At 37.6% G+C, this 26,774-nt stretch overlaps 1 protein-coding gene across 4 annotated transcripts in view; it reads right to left on the minus strand.

The window, feature by feature from the left end:
• The window catches only part of USH2A (usherin), a 372,227-nt gene that overhangs the window by 30,774 nt on the left and 314,679 nt on the right, over nt 1-26,774 (minus strand). For all 4 annotated transcript variants that reach the window (XM_062605800.1, XM_062605798.1, XM_062605802.1 and 1 more), the window contains exons 59-61: nt 24,950-25,108; nt 24,160-24,322; nt 18,028-18,382 (exon numbers count right to left, since the gene is read on the minus strand). In XM_062605800.1, coding sequence (XP_062461784.1) covers nt 18,028-18,382; nt 24,160-24,322; nt 24,950-25,108 — 677 coding nt within the window. The remainder of the gene's footprint in view (nt 1-18,027; nt 18,383-24,159; nt 24,323-24,949; nt 25,109-26,774) is intronic.

The raw sequence follows: 26,774 nt of genomic DNA on the forward strand, positions 1-26,774 counted from the left end.
TTCAGAAGCAATCCCTAACTTGCCCTTTAGGTTGTTTACCTTCTTGGGCTTATAACATGCACACTGTGTCTTTTTCATTTAAAAAATCTATTCTACTGTATTTCTAAAACCTTATGCTCAAGTTCACAAAGATATAACTTATGGATACATGAGTAATTTGAGTCCCCTCCTGTAGCAGTGTGGATTGGAATATAAATTATTCCCATGTTAGCACTGAAAAATCTCAAAGGTGAGGCAAACAGGGACCAAAGTGTTCTTCATTGATAAGTAGAAGGACAGAATGATTGCTGTGTCTGTGGTGTTAACAAACCAATTAAGCTGGTATAAATGTCTACTGCTCGTGCTTCAAAGGCTGCCAGAAGTGATGAAGATTGTTGGAAGAAGTAAACGACCCCCAGAGACCAGCACCGCATTTTTGTACGCATGTGGGGAAACTTTCTAGAAGAATGATATAATACATAAGTAGCCTCATGAATACGCATGTATGTACGTAATGAATATGTATGCTTAGTGAATGAATAAGGATGTTTAGCAATTCAGGGACACACGTTAGGAGGAGCTATCCCCTGTGTCTCCTGGTGCCGCAATAAAGAATACCTGCTTGTCAACTTGAAAACTTTGTTGGTGAGTTTGTTCCTGGAGTTTTCTCCGAATCATCATTTTACCCAAAATTATCTTGCCTAGGGGTGACCAGAATTTCCATTTTTACCAGAAATTTATTATTTATTAAATTATTTATTTTCCTTCCAATTGTGTAAAATTTGTATTTCTTAAAAAAAATTCACTCTTCAAATTTTGCATTTTAAGAACTTTGAATTTCACTTTAGAATTTAAAAATTGCTTTCAACATGTGTTTTTCATTTACGATCATTATTATATAATTTTACAAACAGACCTTCTTCAATAGGAGTAAGATGTACCACACTGGTGATACTTTTTTTATTATATATATATCATAAAAATTATCTTGGATCTGGCGTATTAAATAAAATTTTTTGGTTTTCAACTTTAAGAATGTTCATGTAATTTATTTCTAAAACAAATGGTAGCTTTGATATCAACATCACAGTCATCTACTCTCTGTGACTCCATGTTCCTGTCCTTTCCTAAGAGAAAAAGCATCTACTTTTAATAAGAACCCTGTTTTGTACAGCACATAACTGAATCATCAGTTGTGTGACTAGTTCTACACTAGCCTGTGTACTATACCAGGGAGAAACCTTTAGAAACAACAGTAACCCAAGTTTAAAACTTTCTGCAAACATCAACAATTAATACCTGATACAGAACTATTACACTGCAATTCATTTCCCTCCTTTCTGACAGAGCACGTAAGGAACTGCGAATTGCATGTAGCTGAATCAGTCACAAAGAAAACTGGGATGCTTTGCAGATTAAAATGAAATTAAGTACATTTAGCAAGCTACATTCAGTAAAGGTGTCGGTCTTTGGGTAGCAGTGCACTTTCAAACTGCCAACAGTGTCGCACTTTTGCACCTCCTCTCTTCTCATGATGATTTAAAATACATCAAACATTGCTGAATGACACTTTCTCAAAATTGTATTCAAATCCGTATTTGTCTCATTTGTCCTAAGAAATATTGAAATCCAAAAAGAGGTTTTTCTGCATGTCTAAAGAGATCAAATAAACCAAAATATCAATGACATAACGTTCCACTACAGACACCATCTAGAGGACAATGTCAACATGTTTTCCTAACATTAATATTTTATTTCTAACAATACTCACAAGACCTACTGTATAATAACCCATAGTTTTCCACCTTCTCCCCCCCCCCCCCCCCCATTTTTCCACTTTAAACCATGTTTATTATTTCTTTGCATGAGAAAGTGATGCTGAAGGAAAGAAGCAGCCCTCTTTATAAACTAGACACCTAATGGGACTGTATCTGAAATAAATAGCATTCAGTTTTTGCTTCAGATTCTGCCTGTCTTATTTTGAAGAGAAAGTTAGTCTAGCTCTTCATATCTAGGAGAAACCAAAAAGTATTATTCAGGTTAAGTAAGGATGGCAGATTTGAACTGACCAAAAACAAAGTTCAGGGAAAACATTCACATGCTTTGGGGAGAGCTGATGGGAGTGAGAGGATAGAGCAGATGCATCAGCAAAGACTTTATGGTATATTAAACCCAGCATCATATCAAAACAATAGCAAACCCATTAGGATTGAGCTGGGAGGTTTTTGTGGTGTTGCAAATTCACACACTGAATAATCTGGGATCTGCATAAACTCATCAAAGCATTGCAGCACTTGCAATTTGTTGAGTCTGCCTTGGTCACAGGAAGAATTGGAATGAATGATCCCTCAGGTGGAGCTTTATAAAAGGGGATAGAAACGTGTCTTCAGGAAAGGTAAAAAGCTAGGAAAGATAAGCACACAAACTGGCTGAGGTTTGGATCTCTACATTACAACTAGTGCACTCATAAAGCTGAACTCCAGGAATATATTTAAAATAAGTACCACATGTAGTGCTCCTGCTGAGCAGCAACTTTCCATCCACTATTTGTTAACATTTAGGAGCAGTGTTCTTGTCATGGACAACATTGTTCTATGTTGTCTATCAGCATGGCAAATGAAAGAAAAGACACTACTGATGTAAAACAGCCGCTAGAGCCTAAGGATTCAAACCTGCAAATGGTAGGGGGTACACCCCTTACTATGAAGCTTTAGGGGGTTAATGTTAAATTTTTCCTAACGCCATAAACTGTATTTACCATTTAACATATCAGCTGATGGCCAGAATGAAGTTAGATGCTTTTGTGAGAACAAAAAATCTGGACTGCCATGCGGTCGGTGTCTTCTTTGACTCAGATAGGTTTTATTCCTTTTTCTAGTTATGTCTGGATTGGCAGACGTTTTAGAGAAGGGCTTCTGTCATTTTAAACCAATGTAATGAAATTGGGGTTACTTTGTCATCCATAAAAATGTATTATTTATATACCTGAACCTCTCAAGGTATTCTATAGCAATCAGTTTTGCTCTGCTGTAGAAAGAACATGCCCTTGCATTATCAAATGTTTTGGCTTTTGGTTTAATTTGAAGTTATGTTTTTCAGGCATTCACACTGCTCTTCTATGACATTTGTGACTCCATATATCTCTGCCATAAACTGCCTTCTGCATCTCCTTTCAAATTGTGAAGAAAAGTGGCTCTGAATGCTATAAAACTTCTCCAACCTGATCTTAAAATGACCTGAAGGTTTCTGTTTTCTGTCGAATCTGAAAAAGACAGTTTGGCTGTTGTTTTGGTGAAAACAGAGGGGGAAAACCCCTTAGTTTTCCCCTATAAAAGCAACTATTTTCAATTTTTGCCATCGTACAGCTCCACAGCCATAAAACGGGGAAAGAGAAATGTAAAGAGAAAAAAAAAGAGTTTGAAGCAAATCTGTATGGGCCTTGTACAAGGACAATCTGAATCTTAACATAGATTGCAGGTGAATTCCCGCATCAGTTTCTTTGAAAATGCCACTTAATGTCAGTTTTGTTCCATAAAATTAAGACTTTGCAGTTATATATGACTTTTCATCACTGGATCTCGCATCATGTTACAAACATTAATTAATTAAGTCTCAGGATATCCCTCTGTGTTACTGTGTGCAGCTTCAGGAAACTCATTATTATTTCAGCTCCCATTTTATACAGGTACAATAAATGTGTCATGTCATTGTTCAGTGCAAGCTTACTTTATTCTCAATTATTCTGAGTCCTTTTCTCTCTTGCCCAGCACATGCAAAAAACCCCAGTTGTATCTGCTGCTAAGCAGAGGAAGATAACAGCTTCAAGGCAATTTACAGTTTTAAATCCCTGTTTTCTGCCAACACAATGGGAAATAAAAGCAACATCTGAAAGGAGACTAAAATGTTTTTACTTCCTACTGTTTTAATCCTTTTCCCCTGCCCTGTACTGAACAGTCCCAGCTTTTCATTCAAACTTTGTCTGCTATGTGTTATAATCACTTCTGAGGGATATTAAAAGGTAAGCACAAACAACTTATGCTACATTATAAAGGCCAAAGTTTAGTCTAACTTAAACTGTCATCTTTAAGCCTAAACAAGAAGTATATAAACCCCTACCTCTTGAATGTCTTGCCTTCATCAGGTGTTTCTTCCCTTAATGCTTTACACTCCCTACAAGAATACTTGTTCTCCAAATAAAGACTCTCTCTTTTGTAGCTGAAAGAAGGTTCAGCCTATCTTCTGAACATTAGCAGAGGATATTGATTAGACCATATTCCTCAGCAAAGCACAGCTCCTCATCAAAATCCTGACAAGTTCAGCAGAGATCTGAGACCTTCCTCCCAGAACCTGTGGGTTGTTCCCCACGGTTGGAGTAGCGGATTGCTACAGGGGATCCCTGCCCCTGCTTACCATAGCAACTACTGGAAACCATCAACAAGTAGTCTGAAAAGTCCCTATGGCCCATGATGGTAGAAGGAACAAAAATCTTGTTTTCCCATTGCAGCTGTTATGGACTTCACTGTAGATGAAAATAATGAGGTCTGATTAAGTTTATACTGAAGAATTAATGTCTTGAAACCAAGTGAACCTGGTGGATGGATGAACTTTCAGATCCTCCTAGGACCATATGGATATAATTCGCTCTAGCTTAAGCCTCTTCAGGGACACCATTGGGAAGAAACTCACCCTGACACAGCATATGTGAAGCTGTGTCTGCAGAATGCTCATTCCCATTTTCTATGCTGTCAGACCAACACACTAGATTCATATACGTACACAGAAAAGTAGACAGCTAAATCTGCTGCAGTGTGAACAGGAAAAGCAGCTAGCTAGTTTCACTTTTAAAGATTAATGCATAAATAAGACAGAGTATTTAATCATGTCTTTTCATGTGGCTACACATTCATTAGTCCTTTCTAGTGTGGCTTGGGCTTCTTAGTGAAAGGCTGCTGCCAGAGGAGAAGAAGGTCTGATCTGCATGCAACTTGCATGAGCAAGATGCAGTAGTTAGGGAAGAGATGAAAGATGTCAATGCTTAAATATTACTTGAAAGCTGAAGCTTAACAAATTTAGTTCAGATTCTGTATTTTCCTTGGATTTTTAAGTTATTTGGTAAATTAAAACAGACCACTAAGTCAGCAGGTATATAGTTGAGCTTAGCACAAAACAAACGGTGATGATGTCAGAATTGAAAATGTCTCTACAGAACATTATTGACTCCAACATATTAAACTGTAAATCCACTAGTGTCACTGTCTCATTTATTGATCAGCTGCATGTATGCATGTTATAAATGAGCAATTCAAAAAGAAATTACTACAAATTAGTCATTTTGGGCCAGACTTGTAAATGTATTCAAGATGAATATAGACATTATGGGAAACAGTCAGAGCTCCTACATTCTGACACAAAATAACAGAGGACACTGCTTAGCTAGTGTCCTCTGTTATTTTCTGTGCAGAGGAAGGGAGGTTCTTCCAAAAGGGAAGTCAAATGTTTATGTTTAACTTCTGTTTTGAACAGCCCATTGGAGAAGCCTCACCCTCTCTCAAGACAGACAGCCCAGCCTGCACTGACCATCTGAAGTAAGTTCTTAGAATTCGGAGCTGTGACTTTTGCTTAAACTCACTTAAGACTCAAGTGAACTCAACTCCTGAAGACTCAAGAAGCCCGTGAGAACATTTTCAGCCACCACAAAGCAACAGACCATACAGCTGAAGTCCTCCTTTTTTTCTAAGGTGAAACAGAAAACTATTAGTAGCATCAGAAGTTAAACAGCAGCAGTTTCAAAACGCTGCAAAATCATTGGAAGCTTCCTTTTGTCTTTTCAAGGATCCTGGATCAGGGTCTTCATGAGTAGAAGAACGAAACTAAATGGTGCATGTAGACAGTTTTCAACCAGAACAGGGTTTGGGTTTAGCTGATCCATAATATTGATGCAAACGTCCCTGACACCTGCATAGGTCAACATGTCGGCAATGAGGTGATGTTATTAAAGTCAGTGTGGTTTAAAATCTCCATTAAAACTCTCAAATCAATTATCATTAGAGATATTTGTTTACAAAGCAATTGAAAGGGCTGTGGTGCTTTTATGCAGGACAAGAAAGCTTAAAAATGCATATGCTAAAGAATTGGTGCAATTTTTGTCTCAGAAATGTCATATTTTACAAGCCACATGTTCTCAGCTCTAGTTGTCCTCAAAGGGGGCATTGTATTTAACAGCAAAACAACTAGAGCTCAAACTATTGTGTTACCTGTGGAAAAGGTGATGTTTTTATCTCATTTGTTCTCAGGATCTCTATTTAGTCCTTTTAGGCCAGGAGTGTCCAGTAACATTAAGAACAGCACTTAAATATTTCACTGTCTTAAGCTACAACTACAGCATAAATCTCATGATCTATTGGTACATCATGGGTCTAGCATTTCTAGCATAGACGAGCATTAGAGAAAATCTAAATTATCATCTGCCTTAAACCCTGAAGAGAAAACAATAAAAAATAATTTAATGATACTATAATGACAAGAGTTATACTTCACTTCATCTGGGAAAAGATGTCTTCCAGAATTCTCATTAATTCTTTTTTTCAAAGCCTGTTGAAATATATGAGCTCTGCAAAGTTTCATTCATTGTGTTTGTGTAGAGAAAAGTTTTCTTTATAGCAAAAACAGAGACAATTTATCAGTGCAAGGAGTCCACTTCCCTCACACTCTTGCTTTATTAAACCTGTATTTGCAATTCTGATCTTGTAACAACTGCAAACTTGGTGCTTTTTCTTGCAGGCACTAGAGTAACATCTCCACACTGCATGGAGCATTTGGCTCAGGCTAGGAACTGTGATCTGTTTGGGAAAAAGACTTGATGCATTCAGACCTGCATGAAACAGACTTGGAAGAACATCTGAAGCAAAATTCAAAAGCAAAATGAATAATGATTTGTGATATACCCAGCAGGTTAAATAGATTCTGGGGCTGTTCATCAGTCCTGAATATATAAATCCTAGGAGGCCTTTTGGCACACAGTCCAGGGGCCTCATTCAGATGGACCATACCACAGCAGTAACATCATGTCTATGTTGGAGTGCTGTGGGCACCTACATGCTGAAGGCTACATACAGAAGAAAGGTGGAGCAGCCATGGATTAGTTTAAAAAAGACATCCTATAGCTCCAAAGTCAAAGAGTTTAGGGAAGGATACTGTGCAGCTACTCTTGCACTAGTCATAGGTTGCCCTAAGTGGACATGTTTGTCTCCTAAGTCTTTGCCTGTGTAACTACATAGCCTCCAGTAATGTAAGACCTTTAAAGGACATTACCTGACTGAAGTGGAGTCCTGCCTGTTGTAAGGACTGCAGGACCCACAGAATATTTGCAATTAGAAACAAGTTCCTAACAAAGATCTGAAGATGGCAAAAGTTATTTTCTACTAGACCTTCAGGATGGGAATTCATTCCTGCTCCCTATATCACTCATCATAGTCTCTAAATGTGCTTTTACAAAGGAAGGCTAGTGAAGGGAAACGAAAGGAGGAAGAAACAGTTTACACAATTCTGGTGGAGGGAGTAAAGCAGCCTGCAGTTGCCAGAGGTGTAAGAGAAGATGTTTGATGCCCTAAAGGTTGCAACATGGCACCTGCTAATACAGTTAAGAGAAAATCCTCTGAATTTGGTAGCAATTTGCAAGGGGTTCTTTCAGCAAGCCCTCCACTTCATGGGTACAAATCTTCTCTCCATGTTCACAGTATTTTTGGCACTCATAATGCAGTTCAGTGAGCATATCCTTTCCATACCTTCCAGCCTATATCAGATGCCTGTGGTGGGGGGCATCTGTACCAATCTCTCTTTCTTTAAAGACTGTAGAGATTTTGTTTAATGAATGCTAAAGAAACAGATTTAAAAATACAATGCAGTTTTAACAGGTAAACAGTTAAGCAATAAAATCCATCCATTACAGGTGCATGTAAGTACAAAACACTTAGATGCTCCAGATCCCATGTTCCAAGCATTTCTGTAACTTCAGTCAGATAAAAAGTTCAAGCTGCTGAGGGAAATACCTGTAGTCTGTGACAGGATAAACTCATCAATTGGACTTTGTTTCCTCCTAATACAGATTACTACCCCCACAAATTGCACATAACAAATTTTCATACTAGCATCTTCTAAACAGTCTACTACTTCCTGCCTTTGGTTTCTTTGGAAACCAATGAACCAACCAACCATAAATTATTTATGTTTTGGTACTTTCATTTGTGATCACACTGCTACTGAGAAGCAGGAAGAACAGGTACAAAGACTGTTTTGAACTATACTGAATCTGATTAGCTGTCTGATTTGGGCTAAATTTAAATTTATCAAGAGTAAATGTCCCCTCTCATCTTTCCCCTCTTCCACACATGAATGAGACCTTCACACTACTCAGAAACTGTGCTGTATTTGAAGACAAATACAAGAGCTGCCTGTCAGCTCATTCACCAACCAGCTAACCCAGTCAGCAAACTCGCAAAGTTCCTTCTTCTGTTCATCTGTGTGACATCACCTAGTTGTGTTTTCAACATTGCCCAAACGCATTTCAACCAGAAGGAAGATCCAGCTGGAACTTGCTATGCTGTGGAAGTTTCTGTCTTCAATAAATGCATAGGCAAGGGAAGTAGCATTTCCTGCTCCTCAGCAGACCCAGCACTGAGGTCGAAGGGAACTGAGGTGGGGTGCAGCACTCCTTGATTTCCAGCAACCACTACCACAAAACTGGTGCAGACCATTCCAAGTGCACCTCCTCTGGTAACATGGCTGTGCTAGGTTAGGTTATTTTACCAAAAGGTCTGTCATATGTATAAACTATTAAAATCTGCACATGGTTTAAAGTAGAAGTGGTCAAACTCAATATTCCAAATTGCATTGATTATAAACTTAGGTGATTTTTTTTCCTCTTGGTATGGCTGTCTCAGAGTTTTTCCTTTACAAACTGAATAATTGCATGAGTGTTTTAGAAATGAAATCTCATTGGCTAATTATTCACTTCATTTATTTATAATTTAATTTCCACATTGTATGATGAATCACCAGAATCAGTCAGTTATGCATCTGCTGACTGGATAAGTACTTTAATTTTGGTTTTAATAACAAATACGTTACACCTATTTTGAATCATTTTTTAGGGTTGCTGACTTTGTTAGCAGAATTCACAGAGCTTTGGAGCTTTGGAATTATTTTAATACTCTGCAATTCTCCAAACAGTCTGAAAAACTACAGAAAGTCCCATTATGGTCCAAAAGAATAAAAACAATGCTTCAGTTTGAAAAGAGAGCCCCATTTTGGATTCCTTTTTCATACCCAGTTAACTTTATATACAGTTACAGCATAATGTGGTAATAAATTTATACCTCTCCATTGTCACCTGTTCAAAATGCATTGGAATAGTCAGTATATTTTTTTTCTGCTTTCAGATCTCTATCACAGCCTGTGTGAGAACTGGAATAAATAATAAGCAGCCACGTTTTCCCACCCTGGAAAAGTTCCAGAAGGGAAAGGGCTCTTGACATTACAGAGCTAAAGGAGTTTTCAAGACACTTTTTATTTCCATATTCCTTCTTTTGTATGCTAGGTTGCCTGCCATTATGTTTATGTAATTCTGACAGTGTTCTTAATGACACACTAACAGATTGTAAAACATGCTGCTGGCATTTACTTGCTTTTTATATTTTTAAAACAATGTCCTTCATGTAACAGTAGTTAAGCGCGGCAGAAGGACATCATTAGAGCCATGGTTAAACTGTAATTTACACCATTAGGAAGGCAGGAGCAATTTTTATTGCCTGGCAATTTTCTTGCTGAAATATTTGGACCATATGGCTCAATTTGTGTAATAACCTTAATTTCAGCACCCTTCAGGTCTGCCTCCATCTCCTACAGAATGGTAAAATGCGGTTTAGCAGAAAAGGCAACTGTCTATACTTAGAGAGTTGAGATTAATAACATGTCACGTCCTGTTTTTGGTGAAGGAATTCAAACAGCAGCCAGATGGTATCTCTACAAATAACTGTCAGGGGTCTTGATCTAATCAATACAATGTATTAATACATCTCCCCTCACTGCTTCTCGAGGGGCTAGCGTGCAACATCTGGAAAGATTGGGGGGACCGCCAAGTAGAAAGCTGATCCTTTTCAGAATCAAACTGAGCCCAATTAATTTTTCATGTATACTTGATAACTGTTTCATAATGAGCTATGTGTCTTGACGGAGTTAGGGTTGGTGGCATGAGCAGCTTGTGCTTCCTATCCCCATTCAGTCCACTTACAGAAACCAACCCATTAATCAAACTATCTGGCATAAAACTGAAATCTCAGCTCAGCAAGAGATCAGTAACCATCATTAAAAAAAAGGAAAGAAAGGCAACAACAAAGACCCCACCACAGAACAAGGCTTTAGTGGGCAAAAGTATCCAGGCATGACATTAGCAATTACTGTAACACAAAACAAAACTCAGAAACACGCTTACCTGGCAGGCACCTATAACACAAAACTTAATATTACCTTCCTGTCAAAAAGAAACATTTAAGTCCATAAAAAATACACTGCCATTCTGCTTTCTAGATACAGGAGCCATCTGGCCCCTATTCACCACAATTGGTATTCTAGACTCAAAAATATAGTGCTGCAAATTAACAGACACCCATTTCCACTCCCAAAGAGCTTTCTGTCAATAACCTCATCTTTAGCAATGTGCAGGAATTAGGGTCTTGCCCCCTAAAAAAACCAAAAGAGTGTGGCAAGATTATACATGCATTCCAGTGCTTTTTGTAAAGTCTGAAAGGAGGAGAGAGAGAGGTCATTTGACAGGCAAAAAAAGGGAGACTGCAACAAGCATAGGGGAGATGAGCCTGAATGAGGCTGTGAAGCTGAATGATGGGAATGGATTCAAAAGGGAGCAGTAAAGAGAAAGGACAGGAGGTCAGCTGAGAATACTAAACTTATTTTGCATAGGACACCCCATGGCTGTTTGATGAGAATGACATTGGTGGCTGTAGACTTGGATTAGATTCAAATGGAGTCCCCAGCGGTACGAGGCTCTAAGTTATATTACCAGTTCCCATAAGGGGAGAGGTAGGATTCTCTGTTTACTAAAATGACCCAATGCGTGTTAAAATACCCTATGAAATATAAGCATATGAGATAACACTTCTCAGACAATTAGAATAAAAGACCTTCTATATGGAGGGAAGTGAGGCAGGGGGATAAAATGGGGGGGTTAGGAGTGGCCTTTCTAAATATCAGATGAAGAATTCCTGTATCTGTAGCTGTTGGGCATAACCCTGGGGATTTTGGGGAGCTGCCCTATGACTTTAACAACAAAGACCATTCTCTTGGAGTTGCCTGATATGTTCACTTAAGCATGCTGGTTAAACATGAATTAAAATCTAGTCAAATCTAATTAAGCATTTTAAAACAGATACCTAATTTGAAAAACAGCTGTACATATTATCCAACAAATTTCTGCCTCTTCCTACTTATACATGAAAAAGCATCTGTAGCTTACCAAAACCTTGGTTTTAAAGCAGATTTAGTACAGCCACACACAACATGGCACAAAGGGAAGAACATTCCTCTCATTTTATTTTCCTAGCAAGGTATACTTAATGAAGGGAAGTTTTGTGGGGGGTTCTGTTTTGTTGATTTGTTTCTAAAAATGCTGTCAAAGATATTTTTCTACAGAGCCCAATTAGTTTAATCTTATTGTCAACTGAAATGCAAGACTTGCAGAAAAAGCTGTAGAGAGAAGCATATATATAACGAATAAATAAAAACATACATAGAGAAACAGCACAAGGAGGATCTGTACAACCTCATTTTAGGCATCTGCCCTTAGGCTTTGCCATGTGGTCACCTATTCTCTTATGTGCACAAACTGAAAAGATTACCACTTCCACCACCATCTTTCTGTCAGAGGGTACCACCTTTTGAATCTACCAACCTACCTCATCCTATTGTGTGCGTTAGGAAAGACCGGCTGATTAATCATCTTAAAACCAACCGCATTCTTTTGTCTGACACATACCAGTAGTAGCACACAAATGCACTAGAGGAAAGCAGTCCTGTATGAACAATTACAGCCCAAGGATGGTAAATGTTTATGCCTTAGCTATTCTGGAGCTTTCACGGTCTATAAATTTCTAAGGTCTATATTCATGCTCCTAACCAGGTTAGATGCTTGAAGTCAGACATTGTAAATATCCCTCAAAAGACCTAATTCTATATGTGTTTTGCTCATCAAATAAAGAAAGACCTGTGGAGTGGGTGAAAACTGGATCTTGCACAAGGAGAACCCAAGGATAAAATACACTGTATCTTTCCAAATAGTCAACTAATTCATTTGTAGAAAAAATTACCTATTGATCCAGGCGCTCTGATCTAGTCAATCTAGGGTGTGTGGTTAGGCATGGTCAGACATAACCCTATCAGTGTTTTTACTTCCACCAGCCCAAAACTTTATCAAAGGGCAAAGTTAACTTTGTGTTGCACACAGAATTAGGGAGAAAATATTCAGGAGAAAATGTGGCAAAATAAACTCCTTTGCTGTAACCTTCACTAATTTAAGTCACCAGTTGCCTGACAACATATTAAGACCTCACAGACACCAGATAAACCTTTCTCTGCTACTCCACATCCTAACCACAAGGATTGTTTGTTTCTTGGCACAATTCCATCAGTCTAAAGCTATGTTTCTGCGGCTGCCGGCAGCATCCAGGAGACACTGAAGTGGCCTTGGTTACAGCAAAGATGGTTTAAATAGAAGAGTTGAAGCCTCTCTCTCTCTTACCGTTCTGATCCAGTTCTATTACCACAGTACTTCAAAATTATCACAGTTGTGCAACAATCCATTTCATCCTTTCTGTTGTAATTATGCGGTTCTGCATGTCTGTCTTGATAGGTGGGGCTTACAGAAGCACTTAATCAGTTGCTGGAGGAGCATCAGTAGTGCCAATCCAAATGCTTATCTAAACAGAGCTGTAGTGCCAAATAAAACATATTCTGCAGCAGCATGGAAACAACAGAATCTGTGAGATACAGATTGCCTCACACACTCTATTTTTTGTCTTAGCAGCCTTCAATGTGAAGGAGCATTTGTCCTGTATTAATCCTGCGTAAGCTTAACAGGTCTAGCTGGGCTTTCCTGGCAATTAAAACAATTACAGTGATTCCAGTACAAGCCCTTCCTGAAACTGTGCTAACAAGGCTTGGAATCTTAAAACCTGCATTTAAATCAGATGATTCATTTGCAAACCCATCACATACAGCACATATAGTAGGTGTGGGTCATTTCATTGGAATGAGAAAGCAAATGTCTCTATACATGAGAGGTCACCAGTTGTAAGTTAAAACCTTTTCACTGTTAGGCATAATTAAAATACTCTGACAGTGGTTTCAGTAATTTAAACATTGCAGTATTGTTGTAATATTTTTCTAGGCTTCAAGAGTTCACAATTGTTTGGTCCAATCAAATCTGGGAACACTGGAGAAGTTATCACCCATCAAGGTAATTACTTTCAAGTTGAAATAATTACTCCATCAATGTTAATGGTCTTTCAACTTCAATAAAGCACTCACCTGCCGATAATCACAGCTAACCTCTTGCTCTCATGCAATTCCCTCTCTATTTAGAAGGTTATATTACAGCCGTTAGAGTGGTCACTTGTCCTGAACAGCTGCTGAATTTCACTTTGATCAGCTGTGAACCATAAAAAAATTGGTCATCTGTGTATGATTTCCCCCTAACCCATAAGCCCTTGCAGAGCTAAGGAGATGATCTTTTGGCTGCATTAGGGCACTGCTGAGCACCATCTTGTTTCTGGTTGTGGCTACTTTTCACTCACCAACAGCAGCACAGTAGCCTAATTAACTTTTGCCCTCCACTGCAGTTTACAGCTTTCATTCTTCACTAAGTAGCTCATATTCTGAATTTATGGCATGTGCAGGGATTCCTCCATTTACTATCATCTTTTCATCAAGTGAAGTCCATTTCCCATGAACAAAAAAGTTTTACTGGTCCTTCTCTTTGGCATGTTTTTCCTACAGTCTTCATCCTTTTTTTTTTTATAAGGAAGTTGTCACGTAGAGTCCTGAATACTGCACTACTGAATAATGTTTACAATACAGTTTGTAACTATGTGGTATCTCATCTGTAATGCTGCCATATGTTTACTGGTCTATATGAGGAAAGAGAAATGAAGGATTACACACAGATGTACTATTTCTGAATGTGAATATTAGGAAGGAACTAACTCTGGATGCAAGATGCCAGATAGCTGTAAAATCCTGCATAGGAGGCATGTGTATATGGCAGTACTGGCCATTTAAGGTTATTTCTGATAAGCACGTTGTACTTTCATATACACTCCACTGAGGTTGATTTGCCACACTGAGGCCTCGATTCTACACGATGATTACGGAGGTCATTACCCATAGCAGGCGGATTCTTTTCTTTATAACCCTCATCTCTGGCTGTTTTTAATTCTCCAATCACATATTCTGACATTTTCTACTCATCTTTTTGGCTTTGAATTCTCCTGCTCTTGATAAACAACAAAACACTTGACATAATTGTCATGGCAGAAACAGCATTACACATCCACAACACATTGATTAAGAAAAAGTCCAAACTTACCCACAGTTTTACCTCACAGCAATATTTGGAATACAGCAGTTAAAGAGCTGTTATGCTTTGATGCCATTTGGCAGGTAGTGGCTTTATAAAGAAATCGGCTCTGGGTTCTGTGTTCACAAGCTTAAGCCCTATGCGCACAGGACTGAGAAGTGTAAAGTGACAATCTAGTTGCTTCATGCTGATTTCTGTAAATGAGAACTTACTATCAGTCCATTCCCCTATAAACACATCTGCCTGATATTGTCAATAAGAGATTAAATATCATTCTTGCCTTAGAGGGTTAAAATGAACTGGGAAGACATTGTGGGAGAAACTTGTACTGCTGTAACCATTCTTGACATGTTTTTGTTCTGCAAATAAACCAGAATGTCAGTTTAACATCTGTCACTACAGTCCTGGCCAAACATGCTAGCGAAATGGGTGACACTACTCTTTAACTGCAAAGCATCAAAATGGCTCACATGTACTTCAGTTGCTTCTAATGGTGCAGGGAGATCCTCCTTCTGTTTGAGCGGCAGCCGCTTTTGCTCTTAGAACTGAATTCTCATCTTTATCTCCATAGGCAGCATAAAATTTCAAGGGGTCAGCAATAACCTGAAGGTACAGACAGCCATACCTTTGGTACATTAATTTAAATACAGCTTAATGCACCTTAACTGGGGAGTGAATAGATGCAGTTTGGGAAGGTAGAGTGGATAAGTCTGTCAAATAGTTTGAAAACCCAGAAGATGCTTCTCATTTGGCTCTGGCAATGGATGGAAACGAAGCTGTCCAATTTGAACACCCTTCAGGGACATTAGTGAGAGCTTCATTTGCATCCTGCAGTGTCACAAGTATTGTATTTCTACATTGAGTTTTGGTCAAGCTTTATGTCCTGTGGCAGGCAACCAGGATGCAAATGACAAGAAGGGTGGGACCAGCTTCTGTGATTCTAGCAGTGCTTTTTTTTTTTTTCTGGAATAATATGATGGGATAAGGATAAGGATGGAATCCAACAGATTAAATAATGGACTGAACTCATTGCTCACTTAATACTTTTAACTCTTGCTTGTAACATGAACGTTTGTGTGAGAAAATGACTAATGGCATATCCCACAAGAGAGCTCCAATAGAGATGCTTTAGAAAATTAAATGATTTATCCTAGTACCCCTGAAAGCTATATTTTAAAGGTGCAGAAATTTAATCATTTGAATGCTAGTTCCTTTAAGAAAATTACATTTTAACTAAAGTGTCTCATTCACAAAGCTACAGTAAAGGGTATATCATGATAAAATTCTATTTTTAAGGGGTTATAACTTTGAAAGTTGGTATCCAGGTTTTTGCCTGCTGGGATAATTGACCTGACCTCCTGAAGACATCTTTGATAACAGGACTTTGTGCACTTTATGTCAATAACTTTGATTCAAAGCTTTAGCTGTTCTGCTATATTCAGAAGAGTTAGGATTCAGACCTCAGTTACTTGGCATAAATCAGCAGCAGCTCTACTGAGTTAATGTAGTTGCAGCAACTTAAAGTGAGTGCAACAGATGGAAAAGCTGTGCAGAAACATTTCTCCCAAAAAAGGAAGTATAATATTTTAAAATAAAAAAGGGTATAAAAAATAATAATCAATAAATGTTCATGACAAAGGACAATAGAAAAAACATGCAAGGCCGCTTTGCTGCAATGCTTGCTAGAACAGCTGTCCATACACTGCCAGAATGTCATTTTGATTCAAGATAGTGTTTGGGGAAAATAGAGGATTTTGGAGCCAGGAAAATACTAATTCTGTAAATAATATCTTGTTAATTTAAAAGGCTTTTAACTGATGTTGTTAAAGAAACACACTGTGGCAGCATCATTTAAAAGACCATTTTGGTAGGTTTTATTACCCACAATACAACCATCTTGGACATTTTCTGTTGTTGTTGGCATGCTTAGAAGACATTGCAATGCATGGTCAATTCCAATGCTCAGCAACACACTGCATGCAGCTCAAGCAGAGTGTTAGGAGAAGTTCTGTCATTCCACTGGGTTTGAAATCCTAGGTGTCCCATAACAATTATATTGTGATTATATTTTTTTAAACAAGGGAGCTGAATACCAAAATGCTACTGAAGTTCAATGAATTTAAAATCCCAATCTACGTTTTAAAACCTAGCAGTGCAAACGCAACTACTTCAGAAGCCAGAAGTATATATTCCTATCATTCAATTCAGGAACTTCTTTCTCTTTCAGAAAAAGATGCATTACAAACTTAATCCCTTCAGGCTTCCAAGAAGGTAGACACAAAACTGCTTTGGAACCATATGATCACAAGAGCATGTTGACATTACTGAGCTGGAAACCTCCCACCTTGTCATGTCGAGATTTTTCTGAGGGAGTTACTTTTGGGTATTCCAGAGAAAGCCTTTTAGGATCCTACTCGAATATCAAACAGATACTTTGTAATTGGGGTACTTCAGAATTTAGGGGATTTCTGGTGTTACTCAATACAAACACAGCTAGGAATATCACTTAGGTAAAATTCTAGGTTTATGAAAAGGAGGTGGCACTGCTGAGGAAACACAACTTTATTACAACCTTCCTAAACATTTTCTAAAACTTACTGTCAGAAACAACCAAGCACAACAGCTATCACTAATATAAGCAGTTCAGTTCAACTATCTATAAGCTGTCATTCTAGAGAAAGACTAGCATGTAATATATAGATGGGAAAAGCAGGGGTAACTGCACAAACCATAACCAATTCTGTCACTGATTTACATAACATTGTCAGTCAGTTCAAAAAGCCAGATGCCCTTTCCTGAGTCTACCCCTCCACATACTGAATTGAAATGTAATATTTACAGACATTCCTGTTTGAAAAGCCCCTTGAAGGGAAAGACACGTTGGCAGTGCAATGTAACACTCTAACATAGCTGCATGTAATTAAAGTAAAAGTAGTTCTGTTTTTATTACTGATGAATTATGAGTGGAACATGCAAATGCACTGCATATATGAACAGTGTAATTACTAATGAACTCATTTACTTTGTGATTCCAACTGAATTACAAAACTATCATATACAAGAAGGACTGTTTTTGTTGTTCTTTGTGCATATCCTGTGCAGCTATTTCAACAGTCAGATAAAAAGCTTTCAGAGTAAGACTGTGAAGTTAGGTGCATGTGCTTCGTTCCTCCAAACATGATCCATCTATGCTTTTGAGTAATCTACTTGCCTTTACAAGGAATTAGATATTAATGTGAAATATTTCAGTCTGCATTGCACCAAACACAAAGTTTAAACCAACAAAACTACTGGAAATTTGAACCCCCACTTTTCCAATCAGTGTTGAATAAGATTTTAAAATACCACAGAGATCAAAGCAGAGGAAAAACAACTTAAACCTGGTTTTGTGGTCTAATTCTTACCGCTACGGTTAGTGCTGTAACAGCTGGGCTGCTAAACGTTGGATCACTGTGTTTTTCTTGATAGACTACTCGATACAGAGATATAACTCCATTGGGAGAGATAGGCTGGGTCCAGTTCAACCACACTGAGTATGCACTGGTTGCTTGTGCCCAAGGGGCTCCCATGCCCAATGGGGAATCCTCCAGAGTTTGGGTTGAAGCCCACAGGCTCTCCACTGACCCCACAGCATTTTCAGCTCTGACACGATATTCATAGAGGGTAAAAGGTTGTAGAGCATCCGATGCATCAATGAATTCCAAAGGTCCTTCAGTCCAGAAGAACAAAAGCAGCTCTTCTTGACTGCCCACAGGACGTCTGAAAATAAAGACACTGTGTTCAAAATTGAAAAGAACTTCAACAGTCCCATGATATTAGATCCTGAAGTTCTAAGTTCAACCTTTACCTCAGAAAAGTAAAGAACTTACTCCTATACATTACACAGACAAGGAACTGCCTATCATTGCATCTTAAAAGTGTTTTTCTGAAACTTATGTTAGGTGCTGAGTAGTGAAGAAGAGACTTTTGAGGTAATCATTTAATCATTCTCCTTTACCTAGCAGAATAAAACATGTGAAACAAGAGTGTTGTTACAGTCTGTATTAGCAGCGTAAAAGTACAATAGCACATTGCCCTTTTAGGACAGAACACACCAGATACGAGACATTCAGAACTTAGAGCATGAAATTTTCAATCCATATGTAGTTGCTAAGCAGTGATTTGAATTCTAATATGGGTGCACATTTTCAGCATTTCTGAAAATCAAATGTTACCAAGTGAACAAGGGATAAATATTCTATCATGCCCTCAAAGTCAAAGCAGTGCACTTTTAAGTTCTGGTTTGCTCACAACAAATATTGTTCTTGTGAATGGGATAAGTAATCTCTTGTACATAAACTTAGCAGAATATGCAGTTCCACCACAAAAACTTGTTAAAATATCACAAGTAGTGCTTTTTGTCAGAAACTACATATTTTTTTTCATTGCTGTTTATGTTTAAAAATGCAAAATTAAGATATATGAGGACAATTACTGTGCAGGCTTTTGGCACAATGTTTTTTTATTTTGTACGTGTATACATAAATACATATATGTATTCATGTACACACACACATATATATGCACATATAAATTTATATATAGCATTCCCACTGCAGATCTTCTTGTGTTGGACATGGTAATATTCAGAATATCAGGGGAGATTACAGATGATCCTCAGCCCATTTCTAGTATATAATTTACAACAGTTGTAATAAGGCAAGCACTCATCTTCAAAACAGAGTTATCAAATCAATTGTCCCACTTGGCATAAAAATGTTTGTGTGAAATTAAGTTGGTTACATTTAAAGACTGTGATAAATCTCAGTGACGGCTGTGCTGTACTGCACATGAATTTAAGCAGTTCCCCTACTCTTCATAGAAACCTTGGCCTTTGCAGAACGTAAAAGCACGTTCACCCTCCATGCCAAAAACAAAAAACCAAATTACATTATCTGCCACTTTTCCTGCAAGTAGGGCAAATTTGCAGAAGTCAAATTGGTTTGTCTGCCTACTGGGTGTCATCATCACTACACACACACACACAGACACTAAAGAACATTTCCCTGGCAAGAGAAAACCTATTTCACAGAATTCTGTCAGCTTTTATTTTGTTAGAGCAACCCAGGAATTAGTTTAAAAACGTAAAATGCAACAAATTCTTTTTTTAAACTGATAATCTTAGCTTCTTGCAATAGTCTATTCCCAGGTATTTATATGGAAAATATAACAAATGCAATGAATGCATGTGTGTACACAGCTGTTTATTCATCCTTTGTGTATATGATATATGAGGCATGTGTAAATACATTATTTTCTTATATGAAGCTAAGGAATTTTTGCTAAACTCTGAGATAAACAGGTCATATGGACACTGCTTATTTTAAAAGGATTGAAGTGTGGTTTAAAAAACAAAAGGGAAGTTTTGAGGTACAGTGTTGCTAGTATAGTGAAATAGGCCAATCATAAGATGTGTTAATATAAGTAGGCAGAACTGGGTGAAGAAAGGCAGGTAGAACAGGCAGGAAAGATTCCCTAGCAATTCTCTCTACTGCAACAAAATGTCTGGAAGGTTTGAGGTTCAAAATTTCCCATTGATCCCAAAACTCCATCTCCTATTTTTAATACACCTCCCCATTGCTTAATATGCAATGGCATATTAAGCCTTATGTATAAATCTCCCTTAGATGCTGTTCGCTGATTTTATGCAAGACACATAATTCTGAAAGATGAGTCATTACTATACCTTTCTTCTGTGCCTAAAAGTATAGTCTTTTCCCTCTGTACTCAAAAACATGCCTAAAAAAATTCTCTATCAATCAATTAGTGAAAAGACAGTAGTTTAGTGCAATGTCACATTTAATACATCTTGTCTGACCGAGCAGTATGGCACTTAAAAGAATACACAGACTTATGTTTGATAAATTTTTGAGACTGTGATAAACAGTTTTTTCACACTTAAAGATCAAATATGCCACCAACTGTAAGCTCATCCACAAGCAAAGCAGTACAATGTAGTCTGGTTAAGTATTTAGATCTTATTACTACTGAATATTTAATGAATGAAACTTATGGTTATGTAAATGGTTCCATCTGTAGTGCTAAAAACCAGAATATCTTCATGTATGAATAAACTTTGAACAGAAGTGGTTGAACAGTCTGTAATAATTTCAACCATTTTAAGATTTAAGATGCAACTGCTCATTTAACTGGAAGTGTTTCTTATGTACAATGAGCTGCAAAGGAGAATAACATTTTTGAGAGCTGGAAGCGGTCTCTTAATCTGCATAGTCTGATTTGCTGCTTACATTCATTTGAAAGATGCTTAGAAATAGTTATTTTTATAAGGGTAAATTCTCCTTGCCCCACTGCCAATCTGAGCCAGATGACATAAAGTGGAGAATATAATCTTCTTTGTGACAGATAACTGTAGAGCTGTGTGCAGAGAACTGCAGCAACACTAACTGCAGCATGCACCCCTCAGCTTTCTTATGTGGAAAGAGACTCAGTGAATCCCTGAGGTCTTACAGGTCAATTGAGAATCATTCTTCATATGTTTTCCTTTCAGCATGCAACAAAACCAAATGCTTAGCAGTGCTTGCTGTTTTCCTTACCAGAGTGGGAGCGAGTTATTACTAAAAGTGCTGAGAAGTCTTGAGGTAAAATTCAAATGATTTGGGAATCATATCATCAAATGTGGGGGGAATGATGCAACATCAACAATGCTCCCCCTTTACAATTTCACATCCAATTAAACAAAGCTGCCTCCCTTACCACTGAGATTCAACAAATCTCTACTAATGTAGTTTGAATGTTTTTCTTTCTTTTAGGGTTTTTGTTGGTTTTTTTTTTTACAGGCTTTTGTGTAAAAGTGAACAAAATTTGAGATTATTGTGTGCAACATGCTAATTTTGATTAGGTATTATATCAATTACAGGTATAAATAAAACCCTCCAGAAGTTCTTATAGTAAAATGACAATACTCATCCATAAGGATTCTTATATTAAACCACCTACTAACATATGCGCCTTGCAAGCTGGCTTGGGTGCAGCTCATGGGTAAGAGTAGAAGGATAAGCAATTAATTAATCAGAGTCAGTCTAGAAGCGTCTACACTGCAAGTCACACCAGTCAACAGCCACTGAGACCTGGCCTCTGTCTAAAATTGCCTGTTAATTTTTCAGCTACATTTTCACCATAAGGGCTGCTCAGCTAATGATAGCAACATTACAATCTCACATATCACATACCTGCATATAATCTTAATATATTAAGTAATACAATCTTACTGAGCATGAGGTAGAAACTTCGGCAGAAATTCAGACACTCCCTTAAGCAAAATATGAACCAAAGTTACATGTAATTTTACAGGCAATATTTCTTTCAGAGTCATCTCATGCGCATCCTACACAGTGCATGCTGGTGGCCAACAGAGAGCAGTTCCACTAGCTGATGTAACCTCTGTGTTATTAAAATACAGCAAGAAATACATCACCTATTTCTGTACTATTATTTTTGCAGACTCTGGTAATGGAATGGGAAGAGAAGTAGATTAGGTGATTATCTCATGAACCAGATCTTTTCTCATTCACAGTCTCTAGCAAGATCTGGTCCCTTGCTAGAAAAGTTTAAAAGCTTCAGATCTGTGTTTGAAACTGCTATATGGATCCGAAATGAAATGTCACCATCTCTTTCATCATAAACTAACATTATAATTTTTCTGGTGTCTAACAAAATGTGTGCAAAATTCCAAGTGCTTTTACGATTCTAGAGGAAAGCACAAGTCCTGCCATTTTAATGCAAAGATCTGCACACACACTAGCTCCCCAAGCATTCCAGGTTTTGTGTTAAATGAATTTATTTTGGTGGTGACACAGGAAGGAAGAGGGACATGATGAATAAGAAATTACATGCCATAACCTCCCACGGAAACACTGCAGTCTTGCTGCTATAACAATGTAAGGCTATGTGTGGCTACAAAATGAAAAAGAACTATGTGCTTACATCCCATTTCTGATTTTTTTTGCGGCTATCTGAGAAAGATTTGATATTGTTGTTGTCTAGGCACATTTAAACTTCAGCTGAAATAACTGCCAAGTGATTCATGCCTATGTAGCTGAATATACCGATTGTATCTGGAGCCCCAGTGCGCCATTTTCATTTCACTTTAAATAAAAAACAAAATGTATCTATGTCAGTCAGTGCCCTTCTGCTGTACTCAGAGGTATCAAACAGGCTACAATTATGATTGTGAAGTGATTGTGTCACACTGGAGGAAGGTTTATTGCTTTTGAGTCTGCTAGGCAGTAACACATTCTGTTTCATATTACTCTTTATATCATTGTTTGGTTGTGACTAGAATAATCAAATGCCATCAAATGCTGTCAAATTCAATTTACAGTATTTTTCACTGAAGCAGGCCTTCTGCATTATATTTTTTTTTTTTCCTTTCTATGGTTGCCATGGAATAGCAGCTGTAATCATCAGCTTTACTTACAAAACCAACAGAGTGAAGACATGTCTTGGGCTATAACATATACTTCATTCCTCTTCATACAGGGGAAGGACTTGGGTTTTTTTGATCAGATAATTAAAAAAGAGCAAACAAAGAATATTTCAAGACAGCAGGAATTTTTAGAGACTCCTAATGTATTTAAGGCAAAGTGAATTTATATTAATTATCACTGCTGATTTCAAAAGGTAATTCAATTCCCTGTCTTCTCAGTCACAGCTCTAATATAATAAAATATCCCAAACTCTAGGTTCATCCCAGCATGTGTCTGCCACACATATTTAGAGCTGGAAAACCAGGAACTTCAGAGTTTCAGTTCCTCTTCAATACATAGCTTAACTTTTATATTCTCTGCCTTTCTGAAGCTATTCAGGAGCTTTTATAAAAAAGGTCAAAGGGCACAGCAGTCATCGGTGTTTTGCTACTTTGATACTTCCTTAAACACAGCAATCTATATAGAAAAAACCTCACACACAGCTTATGAAGCTCCTGATAGGGAGTGAGGATAAGTCAATCAACCACCTAAACAGGGCAGCTGAATGCCAACACTAAGCAACATAAATAGATACAATGTTATAACACTCCAAATTACTTACAAACAGGAACATAATTTATCTTGGAAAACTGATCTGTATTAGGAACCTAGATACTTTTTTTTGCTTTTAAAAACCTCAGAAATGGTGAATTACTCCTGTCTCCATTTCAACATTCTCAACTGTCCATCAGAGAGGACTGAAGAGTGCACCTAGCAGCTGGGGTAAACACAGTGAGAGTGTCTATCTTATAATATTTTTCTGTTCCTTTGGACTTTTGAAAATATATTTTCACCTGCTTTTTGTCATTTGTCGATCAGGAAGATGATTCTTGCCTCAGCTCTTATTCTCAACTTGTCCATCCATATATCAGGATCTTACTTTAGCATTTGAAAGGTGATACACACTTTATCATGTACTTCTACACTTCTTTTTCACCTCCTAGTGTATCAAGGAATAAAGAAATGAATAGTTCAATGAGACTAAGAATCTGAGGTGATGAAAGTATTTACCTGTGAATAAAGTAGTTAGTAACAATGCCGTTTGGTTTCTTAGGTGGTCCCCATTTCACTTCTATGAGTGCAGATCCCATTGCTTTAACGATAGGTGGGCTCAGCTCTCTAGGAGGTGCTTCAGAAGTTCTTGCGTATGTTTGGCCACCCACTCCACACCCACCTACAAAACCAGAAGTTTGCTTAGCAATGAGACTTATTCCTCAACAAAGTGTACAGTAAAAGCAAACAAATGTCAAGTAATGAATCTCCAATGAAACGATGCCTCATTTCACTATTAAAAACTCATTTAAATTACTGTGGTTTCACTGACTATTTACTCCTGATTTTCACCAGCACAGGTGAGGAGAGAACTGGTTCCGAAGTGTCATTTTAGGGAGACTTATTTCAATAGGATTTTGAAGATCTCCAGTAAAGGCAATTAATTTTGTAATATTTGGGCTCTTCTCTCCTGTCTTTATGATTACCACTTCTTGCTTGTGAACAGTTACAGAACTGATTTTCTTCTGTATGCAAATTTCTAAGAATTGCAAAGCTATTTGTGAAGAACTTTTAATAAAATGGCACATATTACATAAAATACATTTTTTAAATCTCCATTTAAAATATTCATGATATAATGTGAAGAAATATTTTATGCTTCATTCAGTGCTAGGCTTTCTTTATACTAGGTAAACACTGGACTCCAATGTAGGAATAAGATTTTATCTGTTTTGATGAGTTGAATTTATCTGAAAAAATCTCTATTCCTTTCCCAGTCACAGAGGTGGGACTTTGAAAATCATCTTACCATTCTGGCATGCTTGTATTCTTATCTCATACAGGGTGTAGGGATCCAGGCCATGGACAAGAGCAAAATGTGCATGTCCTACTGGCTTCACTAGTAGAGTGGGACTGCTCGCATTTAGTAAGATGTTGTATTCCAAAGGCACATTGGTTATGAATATCCCTGTTGTGACACAGAAAACAATCAGTGATTATCTGAAATACAAACAGTAGCGCAGGACAACTTCATAGAAGCACTGATCATGCGCAATTTTAAATTTAAGCCCTCTCTGGAGGTTTTACCTACTACCTCTTTCTGAAACTACAGCCATTTGAATATAAACTGAAACAGATCCATCTGCAGATCACAACTGGAAGGCAGACATTACAGTTCTTACTTAAAAATCTCAATTCAGTTCTGTCAGTGCTTGTGTTGCAATTGCTACTACCAGGAAGAATGACCTTACAACTGGGATCCAGGCAGCTTTTATTTCCTTATTTTGGAGAGGCAACAGCTACTAAGCACTGCTGCTTGAATAGAGAGGCACATGATCAAAAATGTGAATTGCAGCCATCCAGGATATCCCTTTTCAGCCCAGCAGTGGTAGCTGAGTGTGAGTTTTTAGCCTGCTTTACCAGTGAAGAACAATACACTTAGCAGGGGAAGTTTAGATTGGATATGAACTGTGAGGGTTAGGCAAACAAGGGAGGTTGTGAATGCTCCGTCCCTGGCAGTGTTCAAGACCAGGCTGGACGAAGCCTTGGGTGATATGGTTTAGTGTGAGGTGTCCCTGCCCATGGCAGGGGGGTTGGAACTAGATGATCTAAAGGTCCTTTCCAACCCTAACTATTCTATGATTTTATGATATAAGAACCGGTTAGTTTTTGTTGAAGAAAAAAAACCCTCAATTTTAAATATTTTGTTGTAATTCAGACATTTTCACCATCATTCCTCTTCCAAAGCTGTCAATTTCTATTTTTTCAGGAGAACAGCCAAAGAAGAGTGTCTATTAAGTGCGTTTCTTCCATTCTGCAGTCACATAAGGCACAATCTTAAGAAAGAATAAAGCAGAGAAGGTACCTTTCTGAAATGAGTCAAGATGTATCTGATGATTAAGAGCACATTTTGCTTTCATACAGCACCTACTTTAGCTGTCACAGAGATGTCTTTGTGATTCCACCAAGAATCAGATGCCTATGAAGGTCTGAAACTTGTCTAGATCTCAAGAATATTTCCATTCCTAATTGTGGTTTTGGTCCTTCTCTAATAAAGTACCTATATTGATACTTGCTATATTGAATGTAATAATTCAAGCTACAAAGACAACTTTTTTTTCCCACTGTTGTGCATCTTTTACATGTCTTTTTCTTTAGCTAATTATATATGTCATTATGTAACTAAAGAAAAAAAAGGTTTTTAAGAAATCAGAGAGCTTTCAAGTTTATTTGTGGTACTATAAATAACCACTGTACTTTGGAAGATCAGAAAAGTCTTTGAAATGCCATGTTTTCACAATTCTTAGAAGAGAAAGAAGACATAAAAATCCCAAAGAAAGAAGATGCTGCTTCCTTTCTAGATGTTAAACAAACAAAATACCATTACACTAAAAAGATCTGCAAAGAAAAAGCCCTGAAGTGGCATGACTTCAATCTTATTCAACTGCTCATCTTACAGGAAGAAAACAAAGGTGCTGATACCAGTCATTGGAAGAGGTGAAGAGAAAAGGAGACAGAAAGTGTAAAAATCCCACTGCAAAATTTTCCTTTTTCAAGGCAAAAAGTTCAAGAAAATCATCAAGATCTAATCATTAAGAATAGATCAGCAGAAACATGACTTTTAAAGTCATACA

Source organism: Pezoporus occidentalis, unplaced genomic scaffold, assembly GCF_034315485.1.
Source record: "Pezoporus occidentalis ecotype Australia unplaced genomic scaffold, CSIRO_AGI_Poc_V1 ctg93, whole genome shotgun sequence".
Classification (NCBI taxonomy): domain Eukaryota; kingdom Metazoa; phylum Chordata; class Aves; order Psittaciformes; family Psittacidae; genus Pezoporus; species Pezoporus occidentalis.